This window comes from Phocoena phocoena, chromosome 2, assembly GCF_963924675.1.
Source record: "Phocoena phocoena chromosome 2, mPhoPho1.1, whole genome shotgun sequence".
Lineage (NCBI taxonomy): Eukaryota > Metazoa > Chordata > Mammalia > Artiodactyla > Phocoenidae > Phocoena > Phocoena phocoena.
Genome location: NC_089220.1, coordinates 99543130 through 99561351, shown reverse-complemented (window position 1 = coordinate 99561351; position 18222 = coordinate 99543130). Strand labels below are relative to the sequence as shown.

The window sequence follows — 18222 nt, the reverse complement described above, 5'->3', positions numbered from 1 at the left end:
TTTGGGGGAAAAAAGCTTTGTTAAAATTTAACATTCATTCAAAATACAAATTAAGGGTATAATACTGCATATCAGCTATCCTTGATGAAAAAATAATTAAGGGAAACAGCGTCCTTAAGCCTGATTTAAAAAAATACCAAAACGCTACAGCAAACCTCAAATGTAGTGATAAATTATTAAAAGTGGGCTCCTGAAAATCATAACTAAGATAAAAATGCTTACCATTACTTTTTCTATTTCATATTGCACTGGAAGTTCTAACCAGATCAAGGAAAAGAATGTAGAAGAAATTGTAAAGGGACAAAACTATCACAATTTGCATATGATGTAACTGTCTTTATAAAAAACTCAACGGACTCTGCAGAATAAGAGAGTTCAGCAGAGCTGACAATCTATATAAATATAGGTCTAGGATCAACATACAAAAATCAGTAATGTTTATATACTTATAACCAATTAGAAAATGTAGTAGAAAAAGAGCCATTCATTATAGCGAGAAAAAACTATAAGGCACCTTGAAAAAAATTGTACATGCAAGACTCTTATGTAGTAATATGATAAAATATTATTAATGAATACCCAAAACACCCACATGTAAATAGAGATATATCACATTCGTAAAAGGGCAGATTCAACAGCATAAAGAAGTCAGTTCTCTGCAAATTAATCTATAAATCCAATGTAATTCGCATTTATGGGCAAGAAGTTTGGGGGAAGGCTTGCCCTTCCAGTTATGAAGATCAATTAAACCAGATGTCAAGTAATCTTATTGTTTAGCTCTCTAGTTTTATGATATACGCACAAGACTTGGAATATCTATTGACTTGAGTGATCAGCATATTCCTTGGTTTACTGTCTCATATAGTGATTATTTCCTCCAACTATTTGACAGGAGCTGATTGTAAAAGATTCTGCATTGGGATCCCTGGAAAGTGCTGTGTTCAGTTGATTAAAACAACATCCCCATATGCTTACCACCAAGACAACATGTGGCAAAATACTCTGTTATGAACTCATAGTCTTGCCTATAAGGATGGCCAGACATTTCACCCTTATGCATAGTGCTGAGTGATCACAAATTTCAAGCAGTGCCTGGGAGCTACTCTGTTCAAACGCCTCAGATTTGCACACCTCGGAGTGCATATAACAGAACAAGTAACAAGTGGGAGCCTTTACCACAAAACTTTTGCTAAAATAGAATAGTTACTACAGATGCCTGACTTTGATCAGGAGCATATCCTTAATGAAGGGCCAGATGCAAATAGATCTTTAAATAACCAAATGAATTAACCTAGTCAGTGCATGTATTTAGTGCTGTCTGGTGCATGGTAAAGAAAACAAGTGTTTTGGGTTGAAAACAGCTGATTCAGAGCTGTATATGAACAACAGATCCACTGATTAAGTACATTCATACTTGAATAACAGGCCCATTTCATCAAGCAGTGGAAGATCATTATGTTTCTACATGCAAGTTGACACATGTCTAGTTTATCTAAAGAAAGTACACTTCAGTTTTAACTCTAAACATGCTTTAATTTTAAGTACAGATCATTTGGTAACTCTATGTTAAACCATTTGAGGAACTGCCAAAATGTTTCCCAAGTTTTAAATTAAATTACTTTAAATTAAAAGGGTGAATTTTTAAAATATAATTTTTTTTGTAAGGGTATATACGAGGGCAAATAAAACACATGGTCTCTGACCTTGTGGAACTAACAGTCCAGTGGAGGAAACAGACAAAATGTAAACTAGGGGCTTCCCGGGTGGCGCAGTGGTTGAGAATCTGCCTGCTAATGCGGGGGATGCGGGTTCGAGCCCTGGTCTGGGAAGATCCCACATGCCGCGGAGCAACTAGGCCCGTGAGCCACAACTACTGAGCCTGCGCGGCTGGAGCCTGTGCTCCGCAACAAGAGAGGTCTCGATAGTGAGAGGCCCGCGCACCGTGATGAAGAGTGTGGCCCCTGCTCGCCGCAACTGGAGAAAGCCCTCGCACAGAAACGAAGACCCAACACAGACAAAAATTAATAAATAAATAAATTTAATTTAAGAAAAAAAAAAAAGAAAAAGAAAACAGTGTCTTCACCAGTAAAAATAAATAAATAAATAAACAAATAAATAAATAAAATGTACCACCACAGGGGTGGGGACTGCAGGGGTATTCACTCAGGCACAGAGGCTGGAGGATGAGAACAGAAAACACAGAACTAGACTTTAAAAAAAAAAAAAAAAAAAAATGTAAACTAACAAATGAATTTAGTGTAACAAGTTATGCTAATTGCAACGAAAATTTAATCACACAATTAAAAAAGAGTAATGAGGAGCCTACTTATCATAGTCAAGAAAGGCCACTCTGGTAGGCAAAAAGGAGAGAGGTCAAGATCATACAAGAGGTAGGAGCCAGTGTGACAGAGCTTCTGAAGTGCAACTGGAAACCACTGCAAAGTTTTAGACAAGGGAGTGACAAGATCAAATTAAAAGATTACTCTGACATCTGCATGAAAACCAGGGGATGAAGAGTGGAGTGGTCCAAGAATGAAAGCACGTGTTGTCAGGATAGCTCTAATTACACTGGCAGCAGATAAGGAAGGGAAATCCTCCCAGCACCACCAAATGTGGATGAGAACGGTAATTCCAAATGTGAGAAACATGCTTTCAGTTTAGAAACCAAACCTAAAAGAAATTTACATACGTAAACTCTAGGAACTTGAAATTAAGTGGAATTCCTTTAACTAGAAACTGAACTATTCGTGGCAATTCCTGCTATCCAAACTACTTCTAGCGGTATCATCTCGCTGACGAACAGGTTTACTCACTTGGGTTAAATTTTCGCCCACTTTCAACAGCTACAAGGCCGCAGCTCAAGTTAAAAAGAAGGGCAAGCGAACGGGATGATAAACTGCTGGACAGTGAATAGTCCCAAAGACCCAGTCAGTCACCAGGAAAAGTATTTGTAACCAGCCTCATTTAAGTGAAAGAAAAAAGGAAAAGCTGAACCGCCAAATTTCTTACTTATATTCTTCCTCCTTGGCGAGGAGGTCCCGACGAGGTGTGGCAGGTTGCTGAACGCGTGGTGGAAGCGGAGTCCCTGAAACGCCCCGTCTCTGTAAAAGAGACACTTTCAGACCCAAAGTTAAATGAATTCCGGTGTCCGCAGGACCGCCCGAAACCTAGCTGCTACCCAGCAGTGTGGAGTTGAACTAACCTTAAAACTTCGACCCGCCATCTTTCGCGGCCACGACGCCGTTACCGAGGCAACGACGCAACTTCCCGCGAGAGTTACGACAACACGGGCGGCCTCCAGCCCGGGGGGCGATTCTGTCCACGCCCCTACTGTTGGCAGAAAATAGCGCGAGGCTGCGGCGGGGCTGACAACTGGGGAGTGGGCCCTGTGGCCTTTCCGCTCCTCGCCGGTAAGGCTAACGTCTGTCCTGCTGCAAGAACAGAAGAAGCCGAAGTAGTGCGTTGATTTATAAATTCTTAAGTTGGCGATGGAGGGGTTTCAACCAAGGAAGCCAGGTCCATTTCTAATACTCAGTAGGAAGCAAGCTAGTAAAGCTCCTCCTCTGTTGTGGTTTTTCCAAACTAAGTGGCCAATTTGACCTCCAACTGTTTTGTTTAAAATGAACTATTTAGTGGGATTCCAAGTTCTGACTTCGCACGTTTATTTATAGCATGGTAAAAAGCTCAGGCTCTCAAGGAAGTCGTCTAAATTCATGTCCTGGGTCTGCCACTTATTAGCTTGGGCAAATCATTATCTCCGCTACTTCATCCGTGAAGTGGGGGTAAGAATAGTGCCCATCTCACAGAGTTACTATGAGGGATAAGTGCATTTGTGCTTAGGATTGTGCCTGGAACACAGTAAGCAGTCAAAAATTCCAGTTTTTTTTGGAATTAACTTGGGAATCCAAGAAATAAACTTCACATTTAAGGTCAACTGATCTTCAACGAAGGTAAGTAAGACCGTTCAATGGGGAAAAGAATAGTCTTTTCAACAAGTGGTACTGGGTTAAGTGGATGTCCACATGTAAACGAATGAAGTTGGACCCTTATCTCACACCATGTACAAAAATCAACTCAGCATGGATCAAAGGCCTAACCTCAAGAGCTAAAACCATAAAGCTCTTTAAAGAAAACAGGTATAAATATTCATGAATTAGATGATGATTTCTTAGAAATGACACCAGAAACACAAGCAAAGAAAGAAAAATCAATAAACTAGACATCATCAAAATTAAAAACATTTCATTTTAAAGGATACCATAAATAAAGAGAAAAGACAAACCACAGAAAGGGATGTAAATTTTGCAAATCTTTAATTTAATAAGAGACCTGTCTAGAATATATAAAAGAGCTATTTTTAAAAGGGCAAGTATCCTGCATAGGCATTCCTTCAAAGAAGATATAGCCAAAAAGGACATGAAAAGGTGTTCAAAATCATTAGTCTTCAGGGAAGTGCAATTCAAACCATAATGAGATAGCACTTCACACCAGCTAAGATAACTATAATAAAAAAAGATGGACAATAACAAGTGTTGGAGAAAATGTGGAGAGATTCAAATCTTCAAACACTGTTGGTAGGAATACAAAATTGTGCAGCCACTGTGGAAAACAGTCTGGCAGTTTCTCAAAAGTTCACACATAAAGTTACCACATGATCCAGCAACCCACTCCTAGCTATATACCCAAGAGAAATGAAAACATACCCTCACAAAAAGTTGTACACAAATGTTTACTGAAGAAAAGACAAAAAGTGGAAATGACTCAAATGATAATAAACTGATTAATAGGTAAATAAAAAGTAGTATATTGGTACAACGGAATATTATTCAGCACCAGAAAGGAATGAAGTACTGATGCATACCACAATATGGATGAACCTTGAAAATATGCTATATGAAAGAAGCAATTCACAAAAAAACATATCATATGATTCCATTCTAATAGGACCACATATTATATGAAATGTCCAGAATAGGCAAATCTATAGAGACAGATAGTAGTTCAGTGGTTGCCTAGCCCTGGCAGATGATGGGGGGTTGACTAAAGGGTTGCAAGAGTTTTTTGGTGGGGGAGGGGTAATAAAAATGTTCTAAAATTGATTGTGCTGATGGTTGCACAACTCTGTGACTAAACTAAAACCAATTAATAGTACACTTTATATGGGTGAATGGTGGGTATGTGAAATACATCACTCAAGTTGTTAAAACATTAAAAATAAATTATTAAAATTAAAAAGTCAAAAGATGGGAAAAGTTATGCCATACTAACACTAATCAAAAGAAAGCTGGAGTAGCTACATTAATTTCAAACAAAGTGATTTCAGAACCAGAAAAACTGTCAGGGATAAGGAGGAGCACTACATAATGATAAAGAGGTCAACTCTCCAAGGAGATATAACGGTCCTTAATGTGTATGAACCAAAAAGTTGAGTGTCAAAATGCATGAGGCAAAAACTAATAGGAGTGCAAAGAGATATAGAAAAATGCACAAATACATTGGGAAACATCAACACCCCATTTTCAGTAGTTGATAGTTCAGGCAGGCAGAAAAATCAGTAAGGATATAATTGCCCTAAACAGCATTATCAATCTGATCTAATTGACATTTAGAGAATACTCCATCCAACAACAGCAGAATACACATCCTTCTCAAGGTCACACAGAACATTTACCAAGAGAGACTATCCAGGCCACGAAATGCACATTAATAAATTTAAAAGTATAGAAATCATATTCATTCCCTAGAATTGCTGTAAGAAAGTACCACAAACTGGGTGGCTTAAAACAAAAGAAATTTATTGTTTCACAGTCTGGAGACTGGAAGTCCAAAATCAGGGTGTTGGCAGGGCCATGCCCCCTTTGAAACCTGTAGGGGAGACTCCTTCCTTGCATCTTCCTAGCTTCTGGTGGTGGCTGTCACACCTTGGCATTCCTTGGCTTGTAGCTGCATCATTCCACTCTCTGCCTCTGTAATCACACAGCATTCTCCCTATGTGTGTTTGTCTTCACATCACATTTCTTCCAGTCATACTGGATTAGGACCCACCCTAATGACTTCATGCTAACTTGATTACATCTTTAAAGACCCAATTTCCAAATAAGGTCATATTCGCATGTTAAGGGGAGGGGTGTGTATGTGATGGGTTAGGACTTCAGCATGTCTTTTGGGGGACCACAATTCAACCTGTAACAGAAATTATATAAACTATCTTCTCTGAGGCCATGATGGAATTAAACTAGAAATAAATAACAGAAAAATAGCTGTAGAATCCCAAAATATTTGGAGATTAAATACACATTTTAAAATAATACATGGGTCAAAGAAGTCTAAAGAGAAATTTGAAAGTATTTTGAACTCAATGAAAATGAAAATACAATTTATCAAAACCTGTAGGATACAATGAAAGCATCACTTAGAATTTTAGCATTAAATGCATATGTTAGAAAAGAAGGTAAATCTAAAATCAACAATCTAAGGTTCCACCTTGGGCAATGAGAGAAAGAAAAGCAATTTAAGCGTAAGGAGAGCAAAAGAAAAGAAATAATAAAAATTAGAACAAATCAATGGAATTGAAAACAACAGAGAAAATCACAGAAACCAAAATCTGGTTCTTTGAAAGGATCAATAAAATCAATAAACCTCTAACCACACTAACCAAGAAAAAAAGGAAAGGCACAAAATTTACCTGTTCTGTTCTTTTATGGGATGGACAGTCAGGTCAGTCAGGTGCAACCACAAGAGAAGGTATAGAAGAGGCTCATGAAAACAAAGTTCATTATACGCATAGGTCCTAGAATTGGGAGGCACAGCATGGCATGCAGAGATATATGGAAAAGCCTCAGAGTAGTTAGGAGGCAGAAAACATGAGTGAAGGGAAAACCTAGACTACTCTATAGAAAAAGCAAGGCAGAGTGAACAGTTTAGGATTGGCTAGTTTGAATCATTTCAGCAGCCCTTAAGCTTTAGGGTCTGTTCCTAGTTGCTTGGTATCTGGCCCTGGGATGATTAAAACAGAGGAATATTCCCTCCTGAGGTATACAGGCCAGATAGAGGAGGTATGACTCTGCATTGGTCAGTTGGTATATTTAAGGTACACACCTGGCTGAGCCCTTTGCTATCTCCAAGAATTGGCTATGCCAAGGAGTCCCTCCCCAGCCAGAAAGCTTTTTTAAGATGTAAAAACATAATAATATACAGAAAAAAATGTTTAAATAAACAATACAATATCATTATCAGAAATGGAATAGGGATCATCTTTAATTATCCCATGAATACTAAAAGAAAAATAAAGGAATACTGTCAGCAACTGTATACCCAGAAATTTGATAAATTAGATGAAATGAACCAATTCCTTGAAAGATGCAAACTATCAAAATTCACTCAAGGAGAAATAGATAATCTGAGTATCAAGGACTGAATCAATAACTTTCCAGAAATGAAAGCACCAGGTCCAGATGGTTTTACTGATAAATTCAACTAACATTCAAGGATGAAATGATACCAATTCTCCACAATCTCTTCTAAAAAACGTAAATAAAGGGAACACTTCCTAAGTTATTCTATGAGTCCAGCATTACCCTAATACCAAAAGCAGTTAAGGACATTATAAGAAGAAAAACTATGGACTGATATCTCTCATGAACATAGATGTAAAAGTCTTTAACAAATATTAGCAGATTGAATCCAATAATGTACAAAAAGAATTATACAACACAACCAAGTGGGATTTATTCTAGGTGAATAAGGACAGTTCAACATTCTAAAATCACTCAGTATAATTTAGTACATAAAGAGGATAAAGAAGAAAAATCATACAAGCATACAAATTGATGCAGCAAAAGCTTTTGAGATAATCCAACAACATTCCTGGTAAAAATTCTCAGCAAACTAGCAATAGAGGGGAACTTCCTCAACTTGATAAAGAGCATCTACAAAATAACTACATCCAGCATCATAGTTAATAGTGAGAAACTGAATGCTTTCCTCCAAAGATCAGGAACAAGACAAGGATATCCTCTCTCATCATTCTTATTTACTCTCACACCTAAAGTCCTAGCTAATAATAAGGCAAGAAAAGGAAATAAAAGGTATACAGATTGGAAATGAAGAAATAAAATACCTTCGTTTGCAGATGACGTGAGTGTCTATGGAGAAATCCCAAGGAATCAACAAAAATCTTCTGGAACTTATAAGCAAGATTGATAAAACAAAATGTAGTATATACATACAATGAAATTTGGATACACATTGTAAGATGGATGAACCTTGAAAACATGCTAAGTGAAATAAGCCAGACACAAAAGAACAAATATTGTATGATTCTACTTATATGAGGTATCTAGACTAGACAAATTCACAGACAGAAAATAGAATAGAGGTTACCAGGAGATGGAGAGAGAGGGGACTGACGTGTTATTTTTTTTAATGGGTACAGAGTTTCTGTTTGGGATGATCAAAAAGTTCTGGAAATGGACGATTGTGATCACTGAACAATGTTATGAATATATTTAATGCCACCAGATTGTAAACTTAAAAATAGTTACATTGGTAAATTTTATGTTATGTATATTTTTCTACATTAAAAATTCCAATAGAGGGGCAGCCTACAAAATACCTGATCAGTACTCCTGAAAACTATCAAGGTCAGGCAAGGCAAGGAAAGTTTGAGAAACTGTCACAACCAAGAGGAGCCTAAGGAAACATGACAAGTTAATGTAAAGTGGTATCCTGGACCGAATCCAGGAGCGGAAAAAGACATTAGGTTTAAAAACCAAAGAAATATGAATAAACTATGGACTTAGTTAATGACAGTGTTTCAATAATGGTTCATTAATTCTAACAAATGTACTATACTAATGTAAGATGTTAATAATAAGGGAAATTGGGTGCAGGATATATGGGAACTCTGTACTTTATTCTCAATTTTTTTGTAAATTTAATTCTGTTCTAAAAAATAAAGTCTATTTTTTTTAAAAAAATAAGCTGAAAGAGACTTCTCCAAAAGAATTGTAAGCTAAATCATCTGGGGCATCCTTGTACTGCAAATCAACCAGATTCTATTAAAACAAACAAACCATCAAATGGACAAATATATATGCATTGCTAAAAACTCGAAGGACGCAGAGAAAATTTCTATGTATCCTGCTGACATCTCCCCCTCCAGCTCTTTGCTCCCTCAAATAAACAAAACTGATTCTGTGAATAGGCAATTAATAATAAAGAACTAATCTGAGAAAATGCCCATAAAAGAACTGTGCTCAGTCTGTGTTTAAGTCAACAGTAATATGAAGGAGCTGAACTTGAGACCCTTGCTCTAAGCTACTAAACTAAATGAAAAAGGCTAAAGTAGTTCCAGACTGGTAGTGCCCCCAGGCTACCAGCAGAATCAAACATAAATCCTCTTCAGGGAAAAACATCTGTAATTAAGCCCATCAGATTCCGGGATTAAGATCAAGAAAATGTGAGTTCACCATCAAAAACCACCAAGCAGGGCTTCCCTGGTGGCGCAGTGGTTGAGAGTCCGCCTGCCGATGCAGGGAACACGGGTTCGTGCCCAGATCCGGGAGGAGCCCACGTGCCGCGGAGCGGCTGGGCTCGTGAGCCATGGCCGCTGAGCCTGCGCGTCCGGAGCCTGTGCTCCGCAGCGGGAGAGGCCACAACAGTGAGAGGCCCGCGTACCGCAAAAAACAAAACAAAACAAAAAACCCACCAAGCATAAAGGAAACAAATCACCATTAGTGAAAAATGGGAAGAAATAATAAATATTTAGAACTCCCAAGAGAGATATTAAAATTGTATCAGCTGTGAAATGTAGAATATCTATTTAGAAAATATTTAAAGAAATAAGGGATAGAATCATAATGATGAGCAAGCAACGAGACAATCAGGAATGACCAAGCAAATGTGACAAATATTCAAATTAAGCTTTCAGACATCAAATACACATTTGTTGAAATGAAAACAGTCAGTGGATGGGTTGAATTGCAGATTAGACACAGATGATTTGTAAAGCATAAAATATCTAAGAAAATTATCCAGAATGAACAGAGAATGATAAGGACATGGGAAATACAGAAGAAATGTTAAACAATTGCAGAAGTTAGACTGAGAAGGTCTGACATATAAATAAGCAGATTCCAAGGACAGATTTTTAGAATTGAGAAGCAATATTACAAAAGTTAATTACTTAGAATCTTCTAGGATTTAGGAAAGAAATGAATGCACAGATTCAAGAAGCACAGAGTGTCACAAAGAGGATAAATTTTAAAATCTATTTGCCTGTCATAAAATCCAAAACACCAAAGAAAAAGAAAAGATCTTTAAAGCAGCCAAAGAGAAAAAAGACAGACAACCTAGAAAGAAGCAATGAGACTGAAAGCAGATGTTTTAATAGCAGTACTGGAAGCTAGAAGACACTAAAATAATGAGTGAAATCCTAGGATAATAAGCCCCATTATAAATGAGAATTTGGGTCAAATATGATTGGTGATTAATCACCAATTAATCATTAATGATTGGGCTGCCTTTTGCCTAGCCCCAAATTGGTTGGGATAAACTTTTATCTTCTGCGATAGGAATGTGGGTGGGGTACAGGATATGGAGGAAAGGGTAAGCCTGGATGAGAAAAAAGTAAGCACACTATCCCAGGAAACAGGGAGGCAGGGGCCCTTTATTGCCATTATTCTTCTAGGTAAATCTCCTTTGATTAGACTGACTAAATGGGCCCCAGCTAAACAGGAGGTTACTATTAATGCTGCCACTGACCTGGAAGTTCCAGCCAGTGAGACAGGATCCAGAATTGGCACCACTGATGTTTATTTTGAAGCAGACAGCCACCACCAAGTGGTGCTAAACCACAACTAGGATGAGCAAAGATTTTAATTATAGAGCCAGACCACTAGAACTTCTAGCCAATCAGCTAGACAGACTCAGATGACTCATTTCTTTAATTTTCACAATAAGCCCACCCTTCTTTTTACACAATTGAAATTTTTCATCTTCATGAATCTTATTATGAGGGGTTTTTATTATACCCTCAAAGTGATCAAAGAAAATAATTTCAGTCTAGATCTGTGTACTCAGTCTCTAATATTATATTGCAAGAGAGAGGGAGAAATAAAGATATCTTCAGATAAATAAAACCTAAGAGAGTTACCACCCACATACTCATACTAAAGGAACTTCAAAATGATGTAATTCAGGAAGAAAGAAAATAATACCAGAGGAACATTTTGAGAGGCCAGAAGAATGGTAATCAAATAAAATGGTAAATGTGCATGTAGGTCTAAATAAATAATTTCTCTAAAATTCCTATCAATAATAATGCCTACCATGTGGTGTTTTTTAAAGAAAAAAGTACGACTAAAAATTGTATTCTCATCAAACTGGGAGTAGAAGGAAACCTCTTCAGCCTGATAAAAAGCATCTCAAAAATACTATATCTAACTTCATATTTAATGATAAAAAACCAAATGCTGTTCCCTCATATGAGGAACAAAACAGGAATTTCTACTCTCACTACTCCTATTCATAATCATACTGGACATTATGAATGATGGTTCTATCCTGTGCAATAAGGTAAGTTAATCAATCAAGCAACCTTGGAAAAGAGGAAGTAAAACTGTTTCTATTCACAAATGACATGATTGTCTATTTCGAAAATTCTGAAAAATCCACCCCCGAAAATCTATGGAGCTACTTACTGAGTTTGGCAAAGTTGTAAGATACAAGGTCAATATACAAAAACTAATTGTAATTCTATATACTAGCAATGAACAACTGGAAGTTAAATTTTTAAATGCAGCGCTATTTACAATAGGACCAAAAGAACATGAAGCACTTAGGTAAAAATCTACCAAAACATGTGCAAAATCTATATGCTGAAAACTGCAAAGCATTGATGAAAGATTTCAAAGAAGAGCAAATAAATGGAAAGATATTCCATGTTCCTGGTTTTGGAGACTCAATATTGTGAAGATGTCAGTTCCCTCCATTCAACATCCCAGCAAGATTTTTGTGGAAATCAACAAGCTGATTCTAAAATTTATGTGGAATGACAAAGGAATTAGGCTAGATAAAACAATTTTGAGAAAAAAGAGCAATGTTGGAGGACTCACAATACCTAATTTTAAAAGTACAGTAATGAAGACAGTGTAGTACTGAAAAAATGTAGACACGTGGGTCAATGGAAGAGAACAGGGTCTAGAAGTAGACCCACACATTTTAATAAAGGTGCAAAGGTATTCAATGGAGCCAGAGAATAGGCTTTTAAACAAATATTGCTAGAACAATTATAAATCCATATGAGAAAAAGTTAATCTTGATCCACACTCCATACCACATAAAAAACAATTTGGCAGTGTTTTATAAAGTTAGATATATGGTTACCATACAACACAGCAATTTAGTTTGTAATTACCCAAGACAAATGAAAACATATATCAAAGACAAAAGGCCATATACTATACGATTCCACTAATACTAAATTCTGGAAAAGGCAAACCATAGTGACTGAAAGCAGATCGATGGTCACCTGGAACTGGAGGAGGGAGGAAGGCCTTGACTGGAAAGGACCACGAGGAATTTTTAGTTGTTGGAAATGTTCTATACCTTGATTGTGGTGGTGGATACCTGAGTGCATATAGGTGTCAAAGCTCATTAAGCTATACACTTGAAATGGGTGAACTTTACTGTGTGTAAGTTATTCCTCAATAAAGCTGGAGAAAAACAGATTGGTTAAGACTTTCCTAAAACTTCCTATACTCAGTCTGACTTGTTTGAATCGCTTTTCAACTGACTCAAGGATATCCATCCTTCTCCATATAATACTTTCTTCTGTATCATCAAGTTTAGTTGTGCAACTTTTATTGAGTGCACTACTATTTTCTCCAGATTTTCTTCCATGCTTCTGACTCCATTTTGTAAGTTTTGGAGTGAATATTCAAGCAGTGATGATCACATTGTTTCTGCCACTTATCTCACTGTAACTATAAGATGCCTTCTGACTTCAGATATATTAAAATGTGAAGGAAAAAAAGGACATGTTAGAACTGAAATGTGGTAGAAGCAAATAATGTTTAAATCCTGGTGAAATTAACCTTTTATTATTATGTAATAATCTGTCTATCTCCAATAATGCTTTTTAGTTGGTCAATTTTATATGCTATAAACATAACTAACGGCATTCTTTTCATTGGTCATTTGCCTGGTCTATCTTTTCCCCATCTTTTTACTTTTGGACATAAGTCCTGCTTTGCCAATTCAAGGACTCTAAAAAGCCAGTGCTGGTGTTCAGCAGAGTTTACAATGCCCGATGGGAGAGAAGTGGATATCTCACAGAGCAGTAGCAGTACCTTTAAGGTAAGATTTGTTTGTAACTACAGGACAGACACCTCTAGGGACTCCTAGTAATAACTGAAGGACACTGCAAAAGTGCGTAATGTCCTCTTTAAGTAGGTGGAGCAAAAGCCAGCCACATCTGAGTATTAATGTAAGAATGATTCCTACCTCTGACCCCAAGTGACCTAACTCAGGATACAAATGTGCAAAGTATATAAACATATTTAAAGCGAGGAAAGATTCCACTAAAATATCAGCCTTTGTTATCACATATGATTTTTTTAAATCTGTATGTTCTAATTTACTATAAAGAGCACATATTACTTTTGTAATATTTATAATGCTAAAAAAAAATGAAACCTATATGAAGTTACCCATCTAAAATACAATGGAAAGAATGAGCAATAAGCAGACTGGGAAAAGTTCTCTGGATTTGGCAAGAAAGAAGCCACTGGCCTCAGGAAGGATATTTATAGTAAAGTAGAAGAATTAGAAGCCATGTTATAAGGCAATGAGTGGAAGGCAATTACTATCAACAATATGTTTGAGGAATTTGGTGTCAAAAGATGGTTGCATAATTCTTTTGAATCCGTCCATATCCCAAAATCTGAAGCTTAGGCCTGACCAACTGAATTGCCTCTTGCCAATTTCTTTACGTATGGCACTTTAAATTTTTACCACATCATCTCTTTTTGCTATATTTTTTCCACTTTTTGTTACATTTTATTTTAAATAAGTCATTTAAAACTCACAATTTTAATCATGGTCAAAAATTTCTTTTACTAATATTAATGTAACTTTAAAAGAAGCTAGTATTCACAATTCAGAAAGCTGTAGGTTATAATTTTCAAAAGTGCTCTCTATTAATTTAGAGTGCTAATATGGTTTTGTTTTTTTCCCCAGTGTTTTTATAGAGATATCAGAAATTCAGTAGTAATTGTTATTTTCGTTTTTTACTTAAAAACATCCAAAGCTGAACATTTCATCGTGGCATCATTGGGAAGTGACTATTCATTTTTCAACATAGCTGTCCTGAAGGGAACTAGCAGAACCAAAAACAACAGCATATACATTAATTTAATTAAATTGAATTAAAACAAGCTTATAAAATCTGAGTATTTCTCAACAAATGCAAACAATATAATAAATCAAATATACTATACACCAAAATGCATGAAGTAGTTATAAACGGAAAACAAGTACAGTCCAGTCAGGGCAATATGAAAAGGACTATGGAACTCACTTAATTTATTTCTTCCTGGTCATAAGTTTAGTAGAAAAGCTTTAAATGTGTTTTCCAGCTTCAGTTATCAAAGAACTTTGTGACAAAATTCATACAGGGAAAGTTCTCACTTTCTCTTCACCCACAGAAAATGGTGCTGTTATTAATATATGGATTAGCTCTTCAATATTTTATAAGTGTAGATGCCTATGTAAATCCTGTTTATTCAAATTACTTGCTTTCAAATTATGAGAAAAAATATTTTTTATAATATTAATTCAATACATGCACCCCAATCTTCATAGCAGCATTATTTACAATAGCCATAAATGCCCATTGTCAGATGAATGGAATATTACTCAGCCATGAAAAAGAATTAAATTCTGCCATTAGCAACTACATGGATGGACCTAGAGAGTATTATGCTTAGTGAAATAAGTCAAAGACAAATATTGTATGTTATCACTTATATATGGAATTTAAAAATAAAACGAATGTATATAACAAAACAGAAACAGACTCACAGATAAAGAGAACAAACTGGTAGTTACCAATGGGGAGAGGGAAGGGGGAGGGATGAGAGAGGGGTATGGGATTAAGAGACACAAAATACTATGTATAAAATAAATAAGCAACAAGGAGATACTGTACAGCACAGAGAAATATAGCCGTTATTTTGTAATTACTTTAAATGGAGTATAATCTATGAATACTGAATCACTCTACAGGTTGTACACCTAAAACTAATATAATATTGTAAGTCAACTATTCTTCAATTAAAAAAAAAATCAACCTTTTATAAGAGTCACACTGAATGAATAAAATGAATAGTCAAGAAAAATTTCTTTCCATTTCACCACTGTCCCTAACTAAGCATGTTTAATAATCTATTTGGGGAGGGAGAGATGATTTCTGGATGTTCTTCTTCCCCAGAAGATTGACAACTGGCAGCAAACAAGACACATTCACACACACTATTCTTTGTTATGTAATTTTCAGCAGCTGTTCCCTATCTTCAAACATTGTGTAATTAATGTCAGATGAGGTCAGAAAAGAGTGTGTAAAATCCGTAGCCCTTCTTGAGCAAAAGCTGAGCCTTAGCTTTAATTATTCAAAATTTTCTCTATGCCAATGTTTATGTGTAATAATTATTAGACCTGGTTGAAAAGCTGTACCATATTTTGATCTGTCATTCCCCAAATGACAGAGGTCTCCACAAGTCCTGCCCTGATAATACCAATCTTCTGGTGTCTTTCAGATAATACTTGTTACCTACAAAATGACTAAAAGACTCAGCTGTCAGTCAAGTCATAGAGGGCACGTATCATCTCTCACAATACCTCTCTTGAATAAGGAAGTACTCTTTGATAAACTTTTGAAACAGTGCTTTTGATTTCCTCCACTTTAAATGGAACTTGCCCATTCAAAACTAGTCTTTCATAATTCAATTCTGCAAATATTTGGAAAAAATTAGGAATGTTTGTAATTCTATGTAGTCACCACATGTATTTTGAAATAATGCTTTGGGGTGATGAGAATGTATAAAACAGCATTTAGCTATGGAAACATTGTGAAAACAAGCAGGAGTTCGAAGGATGTTGTGAATTCCGGACCTTTATCCAATAACATTCATCACTTTGAGTGTGACACGAATAAACATTTGCAGTTGATTCAATAATATGGAGCTAGAAACTAGAAACAGAAAAGGTTTATTGGGGGGCGGATAGCTAATGAGAATTCAGCTCAAAATGTGCATGATGCAAACACAGCTTGGTAATTGTAAGTATCTAAGATATCCTTAACATTAACTAGAATGGAATCCCAACCTACTTAAAGTATTTTTAAAGTTTCAGATGAAATTATACTATAGAATCATCACATTTTAGAGGATTACAGTATTTGGCATAGGCCCTTCATTTTCAATAATTAGGAAATCAACCTCTAGAGAGATTTAAAAACTCATTCACGGTTACATGGTTCATTAACAGTAACTTTGGGGTTAAAAGCCAGGTTTTTATGACCCCCAACCCCATTGTTTTTGACAAAATTTTAAATTAGAGCAATACTTTAACTTTATAACCAGTATAATAATTAATTTTTCTCTAAAGTGTTTCAAAATCAGAATTTAACCCTTAGACATGTTAAAAGTACAAAGTTTAAGAAAACAATCCCGTCCCGACATTGTGTCTACAGCCAAGTATAAAATGTATAAAAATAAAATACATGCTATTTCAGAGGTATAAATTGGGCTGGATAGGAAAATCCATTACATATAAATCTATATGTTAGCAGTTTATAAAATGTTTAAATGATGTTGGAGGAAATGAGACTGAAAAAATCTAAAAGTCAAGACAACAATATGATAGAATTTGTGATTCAGAAAGGGCTAAAACATGTAATAGATGTTATAGGAATTCAAGAAGGGAAAGCTCCTAAATGTCTTGAGAAATAAGGAAAAACTTCACGGGGAAGGAAAAAATACATTTGAAAGATTTGACCTGGGCCTTAAAGAAGATGTAACATTTGGCAAGCACTGGAAAACAAAAGAATCATTTGTACTTGGAGGGAAGGGAAGAGGAGATTGGGCTGTCCCATACAGTGTTAACAGTGGGTAGCAGGGAGTAATAAGGAGTGAAGGGCAGTGAGAAAACGTCGAAGGCTCCTTGAACTTTGGAGAAGTACTATATATATTTTTTATTTTTAAGGAAAATTCATCCAACAGCAGTAAATAAAATGAATAGAAAGAGGACCTCTGTGTGCAGAGGTCCCAGCTAAGAAACTATTTTGGTAATTAGACATTTAAAGCATTTGAAAGAAACAAAATTATACTTTGAAAGACAATATAGTATTGTGCAAAGAGCATCCACTTTAGACTCCGATCTGGGTTTGATTCCTGGTTCCATCACCTAATAGCTGTGCAAACTTGGGTAAGTAACTTACCTACCCTGAGCCTCAATTTCTACTTGTCAAATGGAGAAACCCATATTGTAGAGTTGTCATGACAATCAATAGGTGGTAAATATGATTATTTTAAAATCCTCTAATTCATAGTTTTTGCACATTTAGAGTAGGCTTCACTGTAGTTAGGCCCTGCCTTTGGGAGGCCTCATAACCAGAGTTGTTTGCCAGTAGAATAGAAAGTCTTGTAGGGTAGTGTATTCTTCATCACTAATAAGCATTCACTCAGAGGCTGAATGAGACCACACATCATGGATACTGTAGAAAAAGATTCTGGCATTGGTTGAGACATTTGTTATGAACTGAACATTTGTGTCCTCCCAAAATTCATGTTAAAACCCCACTCCCTAATGTGATGGTATAAGGAGGTGGAGCCTTTGGTAGGTAATTAGGATTACATGAGGCCATGAGGGTGGAGCCCTCTTGAAAAGGATTAGTGCCCTTGTAAGAGTCACCAGAGAGCTTGCTTTCTCTCTCTGCTCTCTGCCATGTAAGAATACAATAAGTCAGCAGCCTGCAACCTAGAAGAGGGCTTCTCAAGAACCCAACCATGCTAGCACCCTCATCCCAGAATTCCAGCCTCCAGAACTGTGAGAAATAAATTTCTGTTGTTTATACACAATCCCATCCTATGGTGTTTCTCATATACCATATGCCTGAACAGATAAGACAGCATTGAAGTAGATGATTTCTCCAGTGCTAAA

General features: G+C 36.2%; 1 protein-coding gene across 1 annotated transcript in view; it reads right to left on the bottom strand.

The window, feature by feature from the left end:
* Positions 1–18222, bottom strand: part of TEX9 (testis expressed 9) — a 169361-nt gene that overhangs the window by 87669 nt on the left and 63470 nt on the right. The window contains exons 2-3 of the mRNA XM_065871733.1: positions 3217–3431; positions 3010–3115 (exon numbers count right to left, since the gene is read on the bottom strand). Coding sequence (XP_065727805.1) covers positions 3010–3115; positions 3217–3431 — 321 coding nt within the window. The remainder of the gene's footprint in view (positions 1–3009; positions 3116–3216; positions 3432–18222) is intronic.